This window comes from Anabas testudineus, chromosome 6 (assembly GCF_900324465.2).
Source record: "Anabas testudineus chromosome 6, fAnaTes1.2, whole genome shotgun sequence".
Lineage (NCBI taxonomy): Eukaryota > Metazoa > Chordata > Actinopteri > Anabantiformes > Anabantidae > Anabas > Anabas testudineus.
This window is the reverse complement of record NC_046615.1, coordinates 9327543-9347623: the sequence shown is the minus strand read 5'-3', so window position 1 is coordinate 9347623 and position 20081 is coordinate 9327543. Positions and strand designations below refer to the sequence as shown.

Below are 20081 nucleotides of genomic sequence, written 5' to 3'. Positions count from 1 at the left end.
AAAGATCTGATTCTTGACGAGTGTGTTTTTTGCTCAGCCACTAACAGTTCCAAATGTGGGCACGCATGTGTGTGTTTGACCTTAGTTTATAAAAAGAGCATCAGCTGTGGCCACTTCTCCCTGATCATAACACATTTCTCCGACACGTAGACGACAAAAGAGACTTGAGTTTCCAGAGCTTCCACTCCGTGTACTAATCTAAACTGTGAAAAATATTTGTCTGCATTCCAATAAACATCTTTGCATTTTCAGACAGATGTATTAGTAAACTAGGCTGGCTAGAAAGTCTGGGAGTCATAATTACACGCACGGTGGATTAGTGTGTGTATGTGTTTATGTGTTAGTTTGTATGAAAGTTATGTGTCATGCTGAAAAGACTCATATGGTAAAAAAAACCCCAAAACAGGTCATATTTAGTTATGAATCAACATTTATTAGTTATATTTGTATATGTACACCAAAGGTACAACACTTACTGATATGTAGAAACAGATTTTCTTATGCATACCATAGACCAAGGAAAGAATTCATGTATTTTCTTTTTTTTTTCTCTTTTATCTCTTACACTCTGCCTTTACATCAAAATGACAACTGCTTTAGAAAGAGGGAAGGCCTAGAAAAGTAAGATCAGGAAAGCACGTTGTAGGCAGGAATGAGACAGGTTATCGGCTCTGTTTAGGAGTTTCCTCAAAAAGACATTTCAGTAGAAAAGAACAGGCTCTTTGTTGAAATACTGCGTCAATCACTTTCCATGTAATCAGTAGCATTTAGACAGCAGGCTCCAGCTGTATGTGCGTGCATATAGTTTCTGTGTAGACAGCAAAAAAAGGCAAGTTGGGATAAAAGGCAGGTTACCAAGTGGGATTGCAGTTATCCTCCGTGGTTTTGAAGGTATGACAGAGTTAAAGGTAAAGTGAGTGAAGATGAATCATGTAGACAAGCTCACGCAGAACCTAAAAGGTCTAAATATCTAGAGAGAGTTCTAGATGTTTTGCAGCTTTAAATGCACCAAGTAAACAGAGATGCCTGAGACTAAAGCCGGTTTTCTCCATTGAAAAGACAAAATGGTTCAGATGAGTCACCTGAGGAATGTCGCTTTACCCTAAACCAGGCATCTGAGTACATCTGATGTTTCGTTTTCTTTCATTCAAGTCAACTGTCAGGCAGTGTTGGATTCCTCGCTCTATCCTACATACGGGGCAAATCTGACGTTTTCCTTTGTTCGTCTCTCTTTTCTGCAACCTCCATCCCAATAATTCCCACCAAAACGATTCATGTTGGCCCCACTTTGTCAAATCCATAACTCCCCCCCCCTGCTCTCGCTCTCTCTTTCTTTCTGTCTTGCTTCTTTCTTGCTCTTTTTTCATGCAACGTTGGCTTCAGGATCACTTAAATTTCTGGAATTTTGCATTGCCATTGGACAGAACAATTATATATTTATTTATGTACAATGAAAATGAATGCACACTGCTTATATCTTCATGGAACAAACATTCAAAACGCTTACATTAGATACAAAAAAAAAAAAGATATTTATATATTGGTGTGTGACAGGTAAGTAAAACGACTAGTTAACAGCTATTAGAGAATAAAAAAAAAAACAAGCAATTTATTACACGATTTCCTCTCTATACATTTTTTCTAATCTAGTTTTACTCAGGACATAGATGATACTTTTTTTTTCTCCTAGAGGATTACATTAAAAATGTCACAGCAATGAACCTAAAGTCCTACATATCATTTCAATGCCCCCCAAGAAGAAAACAAATGAAACAAAACAAACAAGCAAAAAAAAAAGAAAAAAAAGTTGTTACCTACAATATATACACAAAGTGCAAGGAGGCACTTCAAAATATCATGCTTTTAAAATAGTGGTGCAAAAAATAATCGTCATTTTTATTTTATTCATGCTTCTAAAACTGTGAGTTTGAACATAATAGTGGTCCAACACTCAATCCCCATCTGTGACACTATGGTCTGCATTGTCTCCTTAGTGGAGATTGTATATTTTTATTTATTTTTCCTGAAGATCACAAAGTCAGACGATGAGGCTGGAAGGGGCCTCGTCTGGGTGTCGTGCGCTGTCAGAGCTCTGCAGCTCCACTGGTTCCAATTAGAAATGCAGTGACCCTAAAGTTTTAAAAGTGTCTGCGCTTATGTAGTTGAAAAAAACCTGTGTGTGTATGTTCACTCGAGTGTGTGTGTGTGTGTGTGTGTGTGTGCTTGTTTCATCAATATGTGTGGTGTGCACAGCAAAAGACAAAGTGTCTACTACGAAGTTTCAGTGCACACGTCTACGTGAAAGGTGTCTTCTGAGAGTGTGTTTTCAGAAACTAAAGGACAGAGTGCCGCACGCAAGTGTTTTGTTAAGTTCCCTAGTGTTACTTTAATTGGCACGTGGAGTTGGCATTTGTTTGAAGAGAGCAGCTTCAAGGCAAGGGTTGTCGTTAAGAGCGAATGAACAGAAACGTGACAGGAGAGACGGACGTGACGCTGATGAAGACATCAAATCCGTACCCACGTCGCAGGACTCTCACCTCTCACTCACACAGGCCATAAAGGATTAACAGCCGGGCGTCCGGCTTTGAGTGTATGTTTGCAGATCTTTTTTTTTTTAAAGCCATTTGGTTTCTATGAGAGGAACAGACTTTTATTACCTGATAGTTGGCAACATTCTAGCATAACGTATGTCACTGTGAGTGTCCGTTGTTCTTTTCTGACTGAGGTTTCTTAAGTGTCTTATCACCACGGTGGACACGGCTGCAGCATCTAGGGTTTGTAGAAACAGTCTTGTGCTCTGGTGGCTCTATATGTATATATAGTTTACGTTTTCAGATTCAGCTAAACAAGAAGCCGGCCAGCCTCTCCTTAGAGTGTTATGTCAATGATCGATCTCTAGGGAGTGCTGCACTACTTCTTCCTCCATTTCTTCAGTTTTTAAGATTTTCTAGTAGTTAAAAAAAACTTTATCTGTGCTTTACCAGAGCCTGAAGCTCATTTAACCACTGGAATGTACTCTGAAATATATATATGTGCTTACTTTATGTGTTTCCGTCCCTGTCGGATTATCAATATAGTTTTATTGTACCTTTGCAGAGGCATGCTGTTGAGAGGTCAGAGCAAGTAAACATTTAGAATTACTATATTTTCCCTGTACACTAAACATACATGCCTGAGTATCTGTTGCTCTGCCTTATTGTGTTTTAAAATATGATCAGTGTCAACATGTGATCATAATGTGTATCATTTCACTCACTGATTGCGTTTCTCATTGGCATTTGAGCTTTTTTTGTGCTCTGTCACTTTATTTGTGCTCTTTACAATTTTGTGCTACAATTTAATCATATGTACTTAAATCATTTATTATCATTTTGTTTTCTCATAACAATCACGTTGATGCTTATTCAATTAAAATTTTATTGGCATCACAAAGTAATTTGGGGGAGGGGGGGTGGTACTGTATACAGTGTCATACTTAGGGCAGTGATTTTCTTAGATTAGACTTTTGAGGCTTCATCAGAAGAAGTAGTGGCATCAAACACTGTGCCAGCTAGTTATACATGGATGGATCGATGTAAGAAAAATGAGCACTATGTTGTGCCGTAGAGGCAGTTAAAGGTCTCTGTGAGTTGACTGATTTCCTGCGTGTTTGGTCCCTATATTTGACAAGTCACACGTCACAAGTTTTTTTTTTTTTATCACACCCAACATGTGACACAAATAAAAAAGTCCCCTTTCTTTACTTTAGATGAACAAATTAAAACAATACAGGGATAACAATGGGCTCCATGATATTGAATGTTATTGTGCTTTATGATTCCACGATGATGGTACTCGCGGGTTATGAGGCTCAGTGTGGTTTCCTTGTCGGTTATTGTTCTTTCTGCCTCCTACCCTTTCATCAGTTTGCTAGACCTCAGGGATAGTGAGTAATATCGGGCAAATGCAAATGCAGTCAGATGCTCTTTATAGCTTCTGACAGTTAAGTGATGGATTTAAATGGACGACTAAGCTGAAAAGGCAAAGCAGCGGCCTTCTGCAAACACTGGCACTGACAGGGATCTAAAGCAGGGAAGTTCAGTACGAACATTACATCGCGTCATGATTAGTCACACTTATCTTCTGGCATTAGAACAATGAATCACCTGCATGAAACTTGGAAGATAATCTGTGTGCGTCCCAGTGTATTCCATATTATACAGCCACTTCTCCATACTGTATTGCTAATAATAGCTTATCTAAAGTTGTTTTCTCTTCCTTCCCTCTCCGAGCCTTGAAGTATGTTGTGCAAGTATCTGCTACTGTATATAGGACATGTGCTCTAACAGGTACAGTATAACTCTGTTATCACTTCGAGGTTAAGTGAATTAGTATTATATATCAGTCAGGTAGACAATTACAAAAATTTTTAAAGGGACTAATAAAAACAGAAAACTAAACTACATAAAAAAACAATTAGTAGTTCTGTTTGTGTGACTTTTTTTTTTTCATTCACTCTTTTTCACCAGATACGAAAGCTTGTGGAGCCCAGGAGCAGGGGATCTCTGTGCTGCCATTATTCATGTTTCCATGGTTCCTCCTCAACAAGCGTGCACTCCGCAGCAGAGCCGTTAGTGGCTGAGGTTACCTGCAAGCAGTTAGCAATGGAGATCTAAATTGTGGATCCAACGCATAGATAAAAAACCACACAGTCAAAAAAACAAAAAACAAAAAAAAAGGAAAAACTATTGCATCATCGAACTTAACATTGCACTCGACACAATATGCTTGCTAGTCAGCTGTCCGACTTTGATCTACTATGCATCCTGTTTTTAAAATCTATATTCTGAGGTAAATGTTTTAATTAATACATGGCTATAAATAAATGCCATTCCAGACATTCATTGCTGTAGTTTTGGTGCTGTACCAGTCTTACGTTGGCAAATAAAACACAGCATCTTAGGTATCATAGCTCATTTTGCAACATGCAAAAATTATAGAGGAATACTGGAACTCCTGGATGACCACAGATGATCATGTTTATGGAAGTCCTAAGAGTAGAGGCTCTGTTACTGACCTGAGAACAGACCACATATTTATGATGACCAGGAAGTTATAATGATACAAATGAAAACATTACAAATACACAATTGACATTAAAATAAAACAAAGTACAAACACTACAGAATGAATGCTTTGCTATGTTTCGGCCACGTTGCAACTACCCTACAACCCATTTTCAAAGTGGTTTCCTTCTTTGAAAATGGTTTAGAAATGTAAGTCACTCTATTTACAGGCAAACAAAGAAGAAAACAGAAACAAAAGTAGCCATGATAATGGAAATAGCAAGCTTTTGTGTTACAGCTATATGTAAATGTCTGTTAATAAATGGAGACTTGCAAAGGAGGATATAACTTTTCACTATGAACAGATTACTTGTGTGACAGGTTGTCAGTGTTGCTAGGCAACACCTTTCATCCTTTAATAAATGAAAAGGCTCATCAGCAGACCTTTTCTGCCAGGGCATGTGTGTGTGTCAGAGAACAAGCACCATGAACGCCAATATATTTCTATTCTAAAAGCTTTGGATCCAGTGAAAGACAAGATTCAAAGTGCATTATGTATCATATTATGGCAACTACACTCTGCAGCTTTCAGTGTCACAACACAGATCTCACAATTGGCAGAAACAGCTGCCAAAATGACAAGAATGGGAATGTCTCAGTAAAAGGGTTTAAATACTTCACTGTATATTTATGTAAAATGAATATGTGTACTGATAAATAGCTGTAATACTTTTGCAGTTACAATTATAAAAAGAGGTGACTCTGCTGTAGGACCTTTAGAAAATGTCAAATAGAGCTAAATCTTAACAAAAAGCAGAATGACCCTCACTTGATTTTAAGGCCGTACAGAAAGGAAACAAAAGCTCAAATTATTACATTAAAAAAGGGAAGCAGTATAATATCTTTTGAAGACGGATGTAGTGTGAATTTTTCATAGATGGAAGGGCTGTTAAATAATTCCTCAAGGTCATAATGAGGATTATGTGGCACTGCTAAGAGCCCATCCCCAACAGATTACAGTCACTGGGTTAACTATGGAGCGAGTTCCTCGTCATTTTTGAATTTGTTCCGTTTTTTAAAAAGCTTTTGACAACAACTTCACTCGTAGGTGTTGATTCAACACAAAAGCTGCTATTCCAGAAGAATGAAATACATGCACACATACATACATACATACGTGCACATGTCTGTTGTTCTTCCTTCACTTCTGCGTAAAATAACAGTGGATGTATTTACATTGTTATGTACAAAGATGCGATGAATCGAACAGAGTCGAGCAAAGGTGCAGGGTGAGCATGCAACAGAGAGGGTTATATACAGGTCTCTACGTCTGTAAGCATTAATTGTACCTTGCATTCATCTACTACGACAGAATTGTTAGCAGTGGCGGTTGTGGTATCGGTAGCGGTTAAGACGCACTGGTTGGAATTGTTTTCGTGGTGGTTCTTCATGTCGTCGTAATAAGACTGGGTCTTTGTCATCATTTCAATGTCGTCCGATTTAGCCGCGTGCGCGTCCAGCTCTTCAAGCTCTGCCTTGGACATGTGGTACACGATGCCTGCACCGTAGGAGTCACCCACCACGTTCACTGAGGTCCTGAATCGATCTCTGAGGAGAGAAAAAGATGGATCAGCGTCGTTTGATCAATGAAGAAAGATACAGAGGAATTTAGAGATGCACAAAATGCAGCATAGAAGCAAAGTTGTTGTGTAACACCAATGTATATTTTGTAAAACTCACAGCAGCCAGTCGACAGCAACCAGCAGACTGATGTCTTGGGTTGGAAGGCCTACAGCTGTCAGGATCAACAGCATGGTCACCAGACCGGCACTGGGAATACTGGCTGCTCCGATGCTGGCCAGAGTGGCTGTCAGACTGAACGAACAATAAAAACAGCACTTGATCATATACTCCAAACCCACTACACCTTAGCACATCCTCCACAACCTCGCCACAACTCCTCCACACACCAGTGAGCATTAAATTGCTAGACCTCCCTGCTTCAGATGAAGGAATTTATTCTTCATGGTGCTCGTGTAAAGAGCAGCAGCTGGAGAGCACTGGAGTGGGTCCTCCATCATACATGAAGAGCGGTTTCAATGTGAGAGGTGGGATGTTTAATTTGAGGGTTTATGAATTGATAGGCTATAAAAATGTCAATCTGAAGGTCATCCAACCTCGAACCACTCTCTTAACAGGAGAGCATTTATGGAAGTTCATTACCGACACTAGAGAAGCAGCAGGTTTGTATGTATCTTCCTGATTACGACACAGGACGTGGTAATGGCACATGTGGTTGCTTCCTCCTGGTGGTTTATTTGCTCCACTGTAGATTTCCTCTATACCGCTCAATCACATAGAGCATTGTGTTCACTTTTAGGTATCTCTGCACTGCTGCTGTGTTTGTGCATGTTTATTAATAGATAACTGTTTTTGCTGCTTTTCTGTGCAGCCAGCAAACACAAACACAGTTGGCATCTAACATATATAAGTACAAAGAGTGTGTCCAGACCTGACAGTGACAATCTGACCCGGGTCAAGGTTGATACCATTCATCTGGGCAATGAAGATGGCTGCAACTGCCTCATACAGGGCAGTTCCATCCATGTTGATGGTGGCACCAACTGGGAGCACAAATCGGGTTACTCTTTTGTCGATGCCCAAGTTCTCCTCCAGACAGCGGAAGGTGACAGGCAGTGTGCCAGCACTGGATGGAAAAGCAGAAGAACATGGGTCACCTTGTAATATGTGAATAAATATTAAGAAACCTCCACTCATTTATCCATTTGTTTCGGTGCTGACCTGGAAGCTGTCCCCAGGGCAGTGATCCAGGCTTGGAAGATGCCCAAGAAAAAGGTGAAGGGGTTTTTCCTGACAATAACAAAGTAGATGCTCGGCAGGAAGATTGCTCCGTGGATGATGAGGCCAATGATCACAGTGATCATGTACATGCCCAGCTGCCTGGCCACCACCTCCAGGTCTTTAATGGAGATGATCTTACCACAGATCAGGCAGGCAATACCAAATGGAGAGTACCTGATGGGATGAAATCGCTTCTGTTATTACTGACAAAGTTACCTCTTAAATAAAAAGCACAAAGAATTCAGTAAATTCTTTAACCATTGTGACTTGAGAAATAACTTTCTGTGAACAGCTATTTCAGACTCTAAATAGCGACATGAGTTTCACAATGACTCAATGAGATTCTTAAGTGATACCAACCACATGATCATGATGACAAGTTTCATCACAATCTCATTGAGGATGTTGAAGAATTCAATCATGAGTCTGGCCTTCTCTCCCATCTTGCCCATGCAGATGCCAAATGCAATGAAGAAACCAATCAGGCCTGTGGCAGAAAATCATAAATGTCTCAAACTTTGAATACCTGTGTGGGTCAGCTGCGATGACCATGGCATGACCGAATTTTAAATCTGAGATGAGCTTTATCAGTCAACTGTTGGATGGATTCTTATGACATTTCATACAGGTATTCACGGTGAGAATGAATCTTTGACTTGTATGTAATCTTCGGGATAATCTAATGGTTTTGGTGAGTCCTTACATTTTCATCTATGTAAATATTAGCTATTTGTATTAAGTGTCAATCAGCAAATTAGCATGCTTAATGTTGTTATAATGCATATATTGTGATTTATCTTTTTAAAATGGAGGAAATACATACCCAGGACATTCATGCCACTTTTAAACTGCAGGGACTTTTTAATGACATACTGAGGCTCCTTGGTAATGTTAGCCACAAGCCCCTCCATGGTTGTGGCATTAACATCTTCCTCAATAACCACCTCCACCTTCTTTGTGACTGTCTGGATCTGAGGTTACAAAGGAAAATATTTCGATGATGAGCAGAACAGCTGATACCGGGGATTAGATCTCCTTTCTTATAAACAGCACTGTGCTTTTCCACTATATTTATAATGTACATTTGAGAGATATCTCAGACAGTGTTTTTAAGCATCTGCTGCCTGCACTGAAAATCCAACATTAAGTTGTGTGCATCCCCTTTTTATTTTTATTACCTGTTGGAAACAAGCCTGAACCAGGTTTTCTGGGAACAGGTTCCTAATCAGATCAAAAAAGGCGTCCAAGCTGGACACATCGTCATTCTTCTCGCCCTCGCCCAGATTCTCTTTCAGTTTGGGGTTGCCAGGGTGGATGATTAACACCAGGATGACTCCAAGGACAGCAGCGATAATAGTGGTGGTCATGTAGTAGACCATAGCTCTGGTGCCCAGGCGACCACTAGATTTGGCATCCAAACCAGCTAGACCTGCAGCAAAAACAAGCGAGATTGTGTTTACTTGGTAAAGGTTTGGCTTTACTGAGGGGAAATGATGGCTCAAGAAACACACATGTGCATTAAGCTTGGCGTGCTCAGTTAAGTAAATAAAATCATTTTTACATACAATAAAGTATCTAGTGTTCTTTTCAATAAACTGCTATATTTACCATAAATAATCACACTGTACCTGTGATTAAACTGGAAATGATCAGTGGCAGGATCAACATCTTCAGCATCCTCATCAGGATGTCTCCAGGAAAAGCAATCACCATGACAATATCTGGGTGGATTGGGGAAGCAACTCGAAGCAACATCCCCGCTACAGCTCCCAGGATCACACCTTAAGCGCAAGGAAGAGTGTGAGTGAGTTAAACAGCGAGAGTGTATAGTGGCAAAGCAGAAGGGAATCTGAAATGAAGTCAGATTATAGATAAACAGATCGCCTGTGCTACAGAGAAGAGATTCATCTATCAAATAATAATAACAAATAGGCAACATTTACTTAATGACACTTAATAACTCTATATTTGGATTTGTACAAGAGACCATCAGCCCAGCCGCATGTTTACAGAGGACAGTGGGTCAAGGAGATGAAACAGAAACCCGCAAAGAGAGAGTGAGGCTGGAGGATTAAGATCAGATCTCTTTGAAGCAGTGGGGAGCAGGTAGCATGTCAAATTCCCTGGTGAAGCATCTGTAATCTCTACAAACCCAAAATGGTTTCGAGGAAATTTTCCACTTTATGGCAGGGATAGTGAAAAAGCTATCATTCAATAAAGTAGGAGTATTTACACACATATATATATATATATATATATATATATATAGTATATATATATATATATATACATACATATACTATAAAGTAGTCATTCGGGCTTATCTTGTGCATAACTAAGGTTGCAATATGTTTTTGGCAACCCTGCCTTCTCTGTTTTTCCCCCACAAGCCTGAAAATAAAACAATTTGAAAGATCGGACCCTCTCAAACAAAGCCCTTCATCGTCCTCTGATTTATGTCTCTTCCATTTTCTCGCCACACAATGATTATTCTCTTATAAAAGTAGAGATGACCTCCGTGTGCTCTAACCCCCTGCAGCCCTGCCTTCCAGTCCTAGTATTTGGCCTGTGTGTCTGTCTGTGCTAGACAAATCTCCAGGACCCCCCTGGGCTGAACTTCCTCTGCTACCAGACCACTGCCAAAGATCACACAGCCCGAGATGTTGTTTAATAACACAAACTAGAATCAAAAGCCCTCCAGCTTACTTTAAAAAAAGATGTAAGCTGTCCTCTGTGCTTCAATCTATCCCTCAGTCTAGCAGCATCCTGTGGGTTCTGCACACCCAACGCGTTTGGATGGCACTTGATTTCCTGTGCCTTCTCTTTGGCTCATTTGCAAATTCTCGTTCTGGCTCTTATCTGCCAAGTGACAGATGATCAATGATCATGCTGGCCCACTTGCTTTGCAAGCGCCCTCCAAGTAGGGTGAGATGGGCACATTACACATGCTCACAAACACGCAGGCATGCAAAGCAGTGTGCAGATAGACAGGCTCAAGCGTAAATAAATAAAAAAATGTATTTATATTATATATAAAACAGCCCTTAGTTTATAAAATGCTTACACTGGGGGGTGGGGGGTCACATGGCTGTCAGACACAACACAGTATAAATAGTATGTGATAGTTAAACATCAATCTAATTTTACGACCTATAACCAGGAATTACTTTGGTGCCGTTTCCTCTTTTTATTAAATCTCCCCCGTTGGCGTGAGACACAGCAATGATTACAATATTTTTATCACCAATAAAAGATGTTTGGGTGTCCAGTGCGGCAGAGAGCTTTTGATAGCAACAGGTGGCACAGTGCTGTAGAAGGTCAGGACACCCAGTCATCTTACTGTCTGGTACACCAAGCGAGCACAGATGGCATCTCCTTCTCATATTACGAGCAAGCTGCATCACTGAGCTCTGAGTCAACAGAGCACTGAGCTTAGTGGTGGTTGGTGCCCGTCTTACATTTGCAAGGAAATTAGAGAGAATGAAAAAAAAAAAAGGCTAGTTGACTTACCGAGGACGGTGAGTGTGAGCAGAAGGTTCTTGAACATCTTGGAGCACAGTTTGGCACATTTGGACTGAGGCCTGGCCTCAATGGGCTCCAGATGACTCTCGTGCATCCTCACCTCCACTTGTTTAGGCATACTGTTGGCACTGTGACAGAGAGGGGTTATTTACTAAGTGCAAAACCAGAAATATGAACTACTTCAGTAACTCATTTTTTAATATGCAGATACCACAACATTCATCATACATCGTGTTGTCACATCGTTACGCACTAGAACAGAGGCACCATACAGAAATCACACATTTTTAGGATGTCTCAGAAAATCTTTGTATAGTATGTAACAATGCATAATGAAAAATGTTTAGCATTCAAGCGAAGTGCCAAGCTGTCACTCAAACCATGTTCCTTATTATTGTAGCATCCAACAGATGGAAGCTGACAGCAAGCTGCTGCTGGTAAAATCCTTTGGGGTGATACTTCAAACACACAGCATCTCATATCATTTTAAAGTGATTCTATGTAGCTCTTAAGTTTCACATTTTGTTACAGGCTTGTGTAAATAATAATTGACATTGTGAGAAACAGAAAATGATATAAGAAAATATTATTATTATAATCAAATTTAAAGCCCACCTTAATGGAGCATGCACTGCAATTCACAATAATGGATTATGTAATGTGAGTGTGTGTAATGTGTGTAAAGTGTGTTTCTGGATGTTAATTTAAGAAAAACAAATCAACAATGGAGGGAAAAAATAAAAAGACCAAAAATGGCAACTTGACATCACCTAATTTGATGAATTTCATGTAAGAGGAGGACACTTCACACACTTACATATACATAAACTCCAGCTGTTAATATTGAGTGCGAGTATATTTAGAGTAGCACAAAACGTCAAATGCAAATGTGGAAAGAGGGAGTGCAGTCACACAGCTTAATTAATTGAATGAAGAGTGTTTTCCCACTGCAGCCGACACAGGGCAGTTTCCTGCAGCCTCATTGAGGTGAGAATAATTTTGTTAGCGAGAAAAAGAGCCAGCTGTGCCTGTCACATGCCAGTTAGGCAGGTGTTCAGTTACTCTCGTCAGAGAAAGGGATGGAAGATGAAAAAGGAAGCGAGGTGCTGTAGCTTTGCATTCGTCACCTCAGACATAATTTATAAATTGCTTTGCATGGTTTGACATCTTTTTTGTCCATGATAAAATAGAAATGGCTCCATGTTACTATTCATCTCCAGTAACTCATTGATGTCTGCTGTGATGGTTTCCAAAGAGAAGCAAAGAAGAAATAATGTGACCCTGACCTTTCACCTAACCCCTGGGGTTAATGCCCTAAACTCGCCAACAGAAGCCACAATAGTGAAGTTATTTTTTTTGTCCTCACACCCTCCCCACAAAGTCCACTATGAAGTCAGACCACTTCACAAATATAAATCATGTCGAGCGTCAAGTTCTTTTTTCTTTTTTTTTGATGCTTGATCAAAGGCAAAACAGGGAGCGTGAATCAATAGGCTGAATTTAGAGAACTTCCTCACAACCAAAGGCTCTTTATGGCGTTATTGTTGTTGTGGAAGTAGTCTGTAATAATTACACTTGAGTGCACACACACACACACAGACGCACACATACGCACACATTTTCACACACCTCCCCCAGCTTTGTATACTGCTGCGTTGTAATTTTGGATTAAAGAAATACCACCTGGTCAGCTTCCAGGCACACAGATGGACCAGCTCTATCTCCAGTAGCCACCATTAGGCTCTACCTTCATTTCTCAGATAGAAGTTGGATTAATTAGTAAAATCCCCAAAAATAAAATGCAGAAAAAAAATCTCTTCGCTGTGTAGTGCCACTCCAAAAGAGTGATGAGTGCTGTTAATTGAATTCTGCCCCTTTTTCGCTCCCGCTCATTATTTTTAGCGCTGAGAGAGAGGAAGCAGACATTGCGAAGGGATGGGTATTATACAGTCTTATTAACACTTCTCTTCTATCACTTCAGAGGCAGATAAGAGAGTGGGTTGTGCGAACAAGATATATATGAAAATACGAATGTATAGTAGAGTAATCAGCAACAGAACAGACATTTAATAAATTCCAGTAAATGTACTCCTTATGATATGAAATCATTTAACTGGAGGGAAGATTTTCAGAATTTTTGTTTTCATTAACAAGACATGAGCTCAGCATCAATTCTACTGACTTGGTAACAGATCTGTTTCTTTCTGCTCCTTTTAGAAACTAAAAGTGTTTCTATGGTATAAATTGGTGCTGACAACAGAGGTTTTCAGATTTGGAAAACAAAAAAAAACCTAAGGATTCAAATTTCATGACACTGGCATAGAGACACACTTTGATGCACAGTTACTTCGCCTCATTCACTAATGAGATAATCTTATAAACCGGTTAATCTTGCCAGGGGGACTTGGTCAGATTAATGGTATTACAAGGCCGTAAAACCATGAAGAATGAATGAATACTTTAATAAAATGACACCTGATACACACAATTCCTGTTCACTAATACACAAGAGAAGTCAAAGACGTTCCTATAGATTTACACTCATTCAAAAATCACCTGCACAAGTCTTAGCGAATAATTAAGTGATTGAAACGAATGAAGAGAAAGAAGAAAACGGAGTAAAAGTAGATCACACGGAGAACTGTAAATGGGATGCACTGCAGGTACTTACTTCATTTCTGGTGGAGTTGAGGTAAGTGCTATGTACATCGACCAGGATCAACCCTCCAGCCTTTGGTATTTAAGAGCGAATCAGCACAAAAACTCTTTAACAGAATCACAAGTGCTCCATACGAAAATGTAGCCAGATGTCTGCAGATAAGGTTCCAGGTACAGAAATCACCACAGCTCTGCTGACAGCTAGCAGCTCTCAGCTGTCCACCAACTTGTCCAAAGCATCCAGAGAGGAGCGAGTCAACACAGTCCAGACACAAGACCCAGTCACAGCAACCTGAATTGCCCCATCCTGATGTCTGCAAAACCCCCCTAAGCCCCCACCCCCTGACTCTACAACCAATACCCAGAACCAATTACACATCAAGATACCCACACACGGCACACAACCAACAAACCTAAAAAATAAAAAAAATGAAAAGGGAGGAGTCAGCATTCGAACTTAAGAGTAAAATCCCTCAGAGACCCTCCATTCCCTGGACGCTGTAATCCTCCCAGGGAGCATGCTCCCAGACTCATCCAGTTACGTGGGATAGCGAGGGAAAGGTCAGGCTGCTGGAGATGAGCATGATGACGGTGGTGCCTGCTAATGGCACAACGTGGACAGTTGTGCTTTGCAAGTGGCCGTTGGCTGAGAAGGGAATCAACGGAAAAGGAGTGACAGATGAAAGGTTTAACGTCTATAACGTTGCCGCTTGGGGGCTTTGAGGTCATCCTGATGAACAGCAGATGAGAGGTTAATGTTTACCGCTCCCTGTAATTACACTGCTGCATATTATGTCACTCTTGACATACGGAAATCCAAATGCATACAGTATTTTATGAGGTGTACATGTACTTTAAACTGTAAATGACTATGTCAAAATAATCCATATGTAAAACAAATCTTCAAGATTTAAATATATATGTAATATATTTACATTTTTAATGTAAAGACCGACACAGCATTTAGAAAAGTATTTTAAGATGGCAAAATAAGGTCCACATATTTAAGTCACTAGTAGTTAAAGATATACAGTAGATTTACATAAACCCGCTATTCAAAAAAACTCCAAAGCACAAATGACCAACGTGATTCATGAGAGGATCAGGGTCACGCTGATTTCCTTCTAGACTCCCAGCAGCATGGGACTTCACATCGTATTGAGCAGTATCACATTATTCTAATTAGGCAAATGTGTTGGAAAGCTATTTCCTCTTCAAACAAATGACCAACTGCTCAACAAAGCCAGAGGAATGTCATCCCTGTCTGCAAAGGTTGTGTCGTGAGAAATCACTCATCCTAAATCCCTTGACATGTCATACTTATTCAAAGGGGTTCTCTCAGGGAGAGGGGGAGGATTTTTGGGGATGAGCGCGAGGGACCAGGAGAGAGAAGAAGGGGTTACAGGGAGGTGTAAGAGGGACACGAGGGGAGAAGGGGGTAGCGGGGTCACATCAGAACCTCTCAGCCAAAAGAGGGGCCTGTGAGGGGAAGGCCGAGGCAGCCATCCCTGCTCTTGGCTGGTACCATGTGAAGCTCTCTGCTTCCTCTCTCTTCCTTCTGAGGGGCTTTGTTTCACACGCAAACAGTGGCAGTGGCCCCAACTCGCTCGGCCAAATGCTGCATCCAAACTGGCAGGGGCGAGAAAAGAAGGGAGGGGGTTTCGAATGGGAGGGGGTATGAGGGTATAAGCGACAGGGGGAGGGCAGTGGGCATGTCCAGAATGCCAATCCTTTCAGGCCACTGATGTCATGCCTGTGCCCACCGTGGGAGAGCAGCGGAGGGACCAAGGCTCTCCTTTCTTCCCCCCCCCCCCCCTCCACAGTCTCTTTTTCCAGGATGAATGAATCTTTCAGAAGCGGCAGCCCATTGTGTCCATAATCGACGACGATTATCCTGATTTTATGCTGCCTTCCCAGTGCGAGGAGGTTCCCTGAGTGCTGGCATTGAGGGCCGCTGCGATGCAGCAAGGACCACGAGGGGTTGTCCTAGCAACACTCTGTGGCTTAGAGAGAAGGGGATGAAGGGGAAAGAGGAAGCACACAGTCCCACACACAACCATACAGACACACACAAACACACAGAGCACACAGACACATAGCCTGCACACACACCACATAAGACGGGATATAGCTTAAAAGAACAGCAAACAAAAAGACAACATGTGCCTTCACCATCACCAAAGAAAATTACATTTGTGTAAGTCTTTGGTATCCGTGCGGTATAATTAATGAACTACTGTCACATGCACCGCCATTCAGTGCCACTCTGCGCTGCACAACTTGTGCTTACATAATAATTACCGTGTTTGCATTAGAGATCAGCTCTGTGGTCATTCTTGTCACATTCATGTTGGTGGGATCTATGTGATTGCACAGGGGGAGATGTAAATGAGAATACCAGTTTCCCACCGGTCCTCTAAGGGGCCCAATGCCTGTTCTCATGACTAGAGCATCACAATATATTGTGAGGTAAAGACAACTGGAGCTGGGCCAAGCTCCGGATATATCTGGCCCCTCTGGGCCTCACAGCCACTTGCCATGCAGTGGGAAGAAATGGGCTCACACATACTGGCTACCTAGGAGCTGAAAAAAACCCTTCCCCCAAATGAAGCTGTCAGCAAACACTTCAGGTTGCGCTGTGCATAGGAAGTGGAGATAAATTCCTACATCTGAAGAAAGGGAAGCATTGTCTCTCTGTGCCTCTCAATTATGTATCCCTAGATGGAGACTGAGGTGAATGGATTCAGTGATAGTAATGTGATGAATGAAATGTGGTGACTGTCATGCAAATCCTGGTTATAGCATCCATGGTGGAATTCACTTCTTCAGTATCAAAACAAAACACACGTAGAAAACACTGTAAGACTGCAGATTGCTATCAAACACTATTTCCTATGAGAGCTGCCATTAAAAAAAAAAACATTCTCATGTGATGAAATTGCCCCAGAATTTAATAAGGGAGAAAGCGGGTAGTAAATTCAACCCCAAATTAACATAGCACTGTCAGACTAATTTTGGAAGACGGTTGAATTTGATCTTTATTGTCCTCCTATGAGTGTTTATGTTAGTGTTGACTGTCTAATTTCATGTCCAATACATCTACCACTTCTCAAACTACTCATCCAAAGTGCACATCACACGATGTTCCAGTCAGCTACTGAAGGCAGTGTCCGCGAGGAGATCAAACCCTTCATCTTATCTTCTATAGTAGTTAATTTAAGAGATTGACCGCGTTCAAATACAGGTGTGCAGAGTCACTGAGTGGTCCACTTCAAAGCTGCCTTGAACTGCGTCCAAGTGAGAACACAATCTGATAAAAGACTGGCACAGGGCCAGAGGGGTTGTACATTTGCTGTTTGTTGATCCAAATCAATTCCACGCTGCCACTTACTATTTTTGGACTCAATTAAATTGCATCACTAAATGTGTCCATCTCCAATTTGAGCACTGGTTTAAACATAAGGTTTAATTACATTAATGTAGGTCAGATTGTTTTTCCTTTATGAAGCGTTCTGATTATGTATCGAATATTCTTTACCTGTTTATTAATTAACTCTTAGGGTGATTGTGAAGGGCTCTCACCTCTAAAGAGACATGGGGTAGCAGGACAGACATTCAGTACCACGGTCAGTGACACAGCCTCACTCCTCAGCTTAGGTCAACCTGAATCTCCTTAGTGCTGACAGACAGCTGCTTTTATCATAACACACACACACACACACACATCCAGCTGAACTCTGGGAGCAAATCTTTCTGTCTCTGTGTCTCTCCCGTCTAATGACCACCAATCTGCTCATACTCTGCAGCAATTTTCTCACATGCTTCATACGTCGTAGGTAACAGCTGTCCCTCTTGTTTTCCTGATTTCAATTTTTACCTATTCTGGTTAACAGCCAGGGTGCATCGCCATCCTGGCAATGCATGACTGAATCATACGTGCCTACCCCTCAGCGTTCTCTAAGATTTCCCTTTGTTTGGCACAACTCTTTGTGTCCATAATGAGGCAGTCATTAGAGAGAGCCCCTGGGAATCCTGAGGCCAGTGTTGTAGTGTGCATAGGTCTCTCAGATGTGACCAATCCCACTGTAATTATGTGCTAACAACCCATTATACTGTGGAGTGGTTGTCATAGGACTGAATCAGGTGACTTCCATTCTTCTGGATAATATCTGCAGGGAGACTTAGTTTGATGGCATCTAATCCCACCACAACCCACTTCACTGCTGGGGCTACAGCTGGCCACTTGAACATAATCACATACTTATCCCCGCTTCTTTTACTGTCCACCTAAACCTTTAGATCTCCTCTCTCTTTGTTGCAAGCCACACATAGGTAGCTAAATTCATTTAAATACCTTTTTTTTAACACTCAGTCTTTTCTACTTTATCTCAAATGCGGTCTTAATGGTGTCCCTCAAAGCTGCAACCAATGATTTTGCTACAGCTTGTCCAATATCCCCAGTACCCAGCCCCCATCTTTGGCCTAAGGCTACATAGACGAAAGGTCAGAAACACAATCACATAGTCGCACATAAGACTATGTACGATTTCCCCCCTCTCATCTTGTTCTGTAATAGGAGGAGTAACACACCTCTTACTCGTCTATAGTCCTATAGCTGCCTCTGTGTTCATACCGGCTGTATATGAAGCGATGCAGCAGTATTCTCATTAGGAAAGGCGCATCTGTTTAATAGAGCTAGCTATATAGCAACACACAGCTTTTAATGGCTTCGGTCTGATCCCCAGAGGAGCTCATTAAATCAGCCAGTACAGTAGGACCACCCCACCCCCTACTACAACCACCACCACCATGGTAAAGCTGCAACATTTCTCAGAGGGTGTTGACAGAGGTAGAGAGAGAGGGAGGCGTGTGGTTGACAGAGGGGAAGGGTAGGAGGGGTGAAGCTGCAGGAATACAACAGAGACAAAGTCAAGGAGTGGCAATCAGATGAGAAAATAAGTGAAGGTGGGGAAAAGGTCAAAGGTCAGATAAAAAGACTCAATGGAAGCGGAGAATGGGATGAAGCATGTCTCTATATACGCAGCATATGATTAGCTTCTGTGTTCTCAGGTTATCTGTGGATACATGAAGAGCTGACATCTGTGTCGGGCAGCTGGCCCTGTGAAATGGGATTACTGCACAAATCACGATTCATATATCGTTAAACGCACCTGCCACACTCAAATATCAATACATGTAGACGCTAGATGCTCTTAGGCTGACTTGGTAACTGTCTCGGTCCTGTTTGTGTGAATACAACACGCACACACGTTTGCATGGCCAAACGCGCAAACTATTGCACTGCTGTCTGTGGTCATAAATCTCTGTTGGTCCAGTCCCATGGTATTTGAGGCAGCGTGAGGGCGTTACAGTCTCACTCAGGATTTGCCAATAAGAGGGCTTAGGAGGATGGATGCTCTTGCACTAATTAAACACTGTGGTCTGTAGGGACTGAGCACAGCCTGCAGCAGTAGCCATGCCCCACTCTCCTCACACCACCCCGCACTGTTGACAACAAGGACATTCCTATACACACATACACACACACAACACTCTTTACATCAGTCGCCTATGCACACACACGCACACATACATATTTCTGGGACATAACTCCATTTCCTAAAGGCTGATATTAAAGCAAATTTTCATAGGTCAAGTAAAAAAAAACCTATATGACCAAGAAAACAGACACACGAGGCAACATTACTTAAAATTAGTTTAAATTCTAAGGGCAGCTGCAAATGCTTGCACCGTGCATTGTGTATTTCCTGTGTATGTGCACTGAAGAAAAAGCCACCCCATCAAGTGTGACCAGAATGCAATGGGGAACCATATCAGGAAAGCAGGGAAGTGTGTCAGAGCTGTCAGTCTCCACTCTCTAGCTCATTGCATATGAATTTGTTGTGTAGCTTTTGTATCTCTCTTCCTCATAACACACACACACACACAGAAACATATCACACACATTCACTCCGGCTATCTCACTATGGTTTC

The 20081-nt window shown here is 41.4% G+C and overlaps 1 protein-coding gene across 1 annotated transcript; it reads right to left on the bottom strand.

Annotated features, from left to right (window-relative positions):
- Positions 1–4555: 4555 nt before the first annotated feature.
- Positions 4556–11557, bottom strand: slc1a2b (solute carrier family 1 member 2b). The gene is made up of 10 exons (XM_026365687.1): positions 11418–11557; positions 9536–9688; positions 9086–9336; positions 8731–8878; positions 8268–8394; positions 7848–8081; positions 7558–7752; positions 6786–6920; positions 6395–6653; positions 4556–4627 (listed from the first exon to the last, which is right to left on the bottom strand). The coding sequence occupies exons 1-10, from the start codon at positions 11545–11547 to the stop codon at positions 4556–4558; spliced, it is 1704 nt and encodes a 567-aa protein (XP_026221472.1). The 5' UTR covers positions 11548–11557.
- Between the last annotated feature and the right edge of the window lie 8524 nt (positions 11558–20081).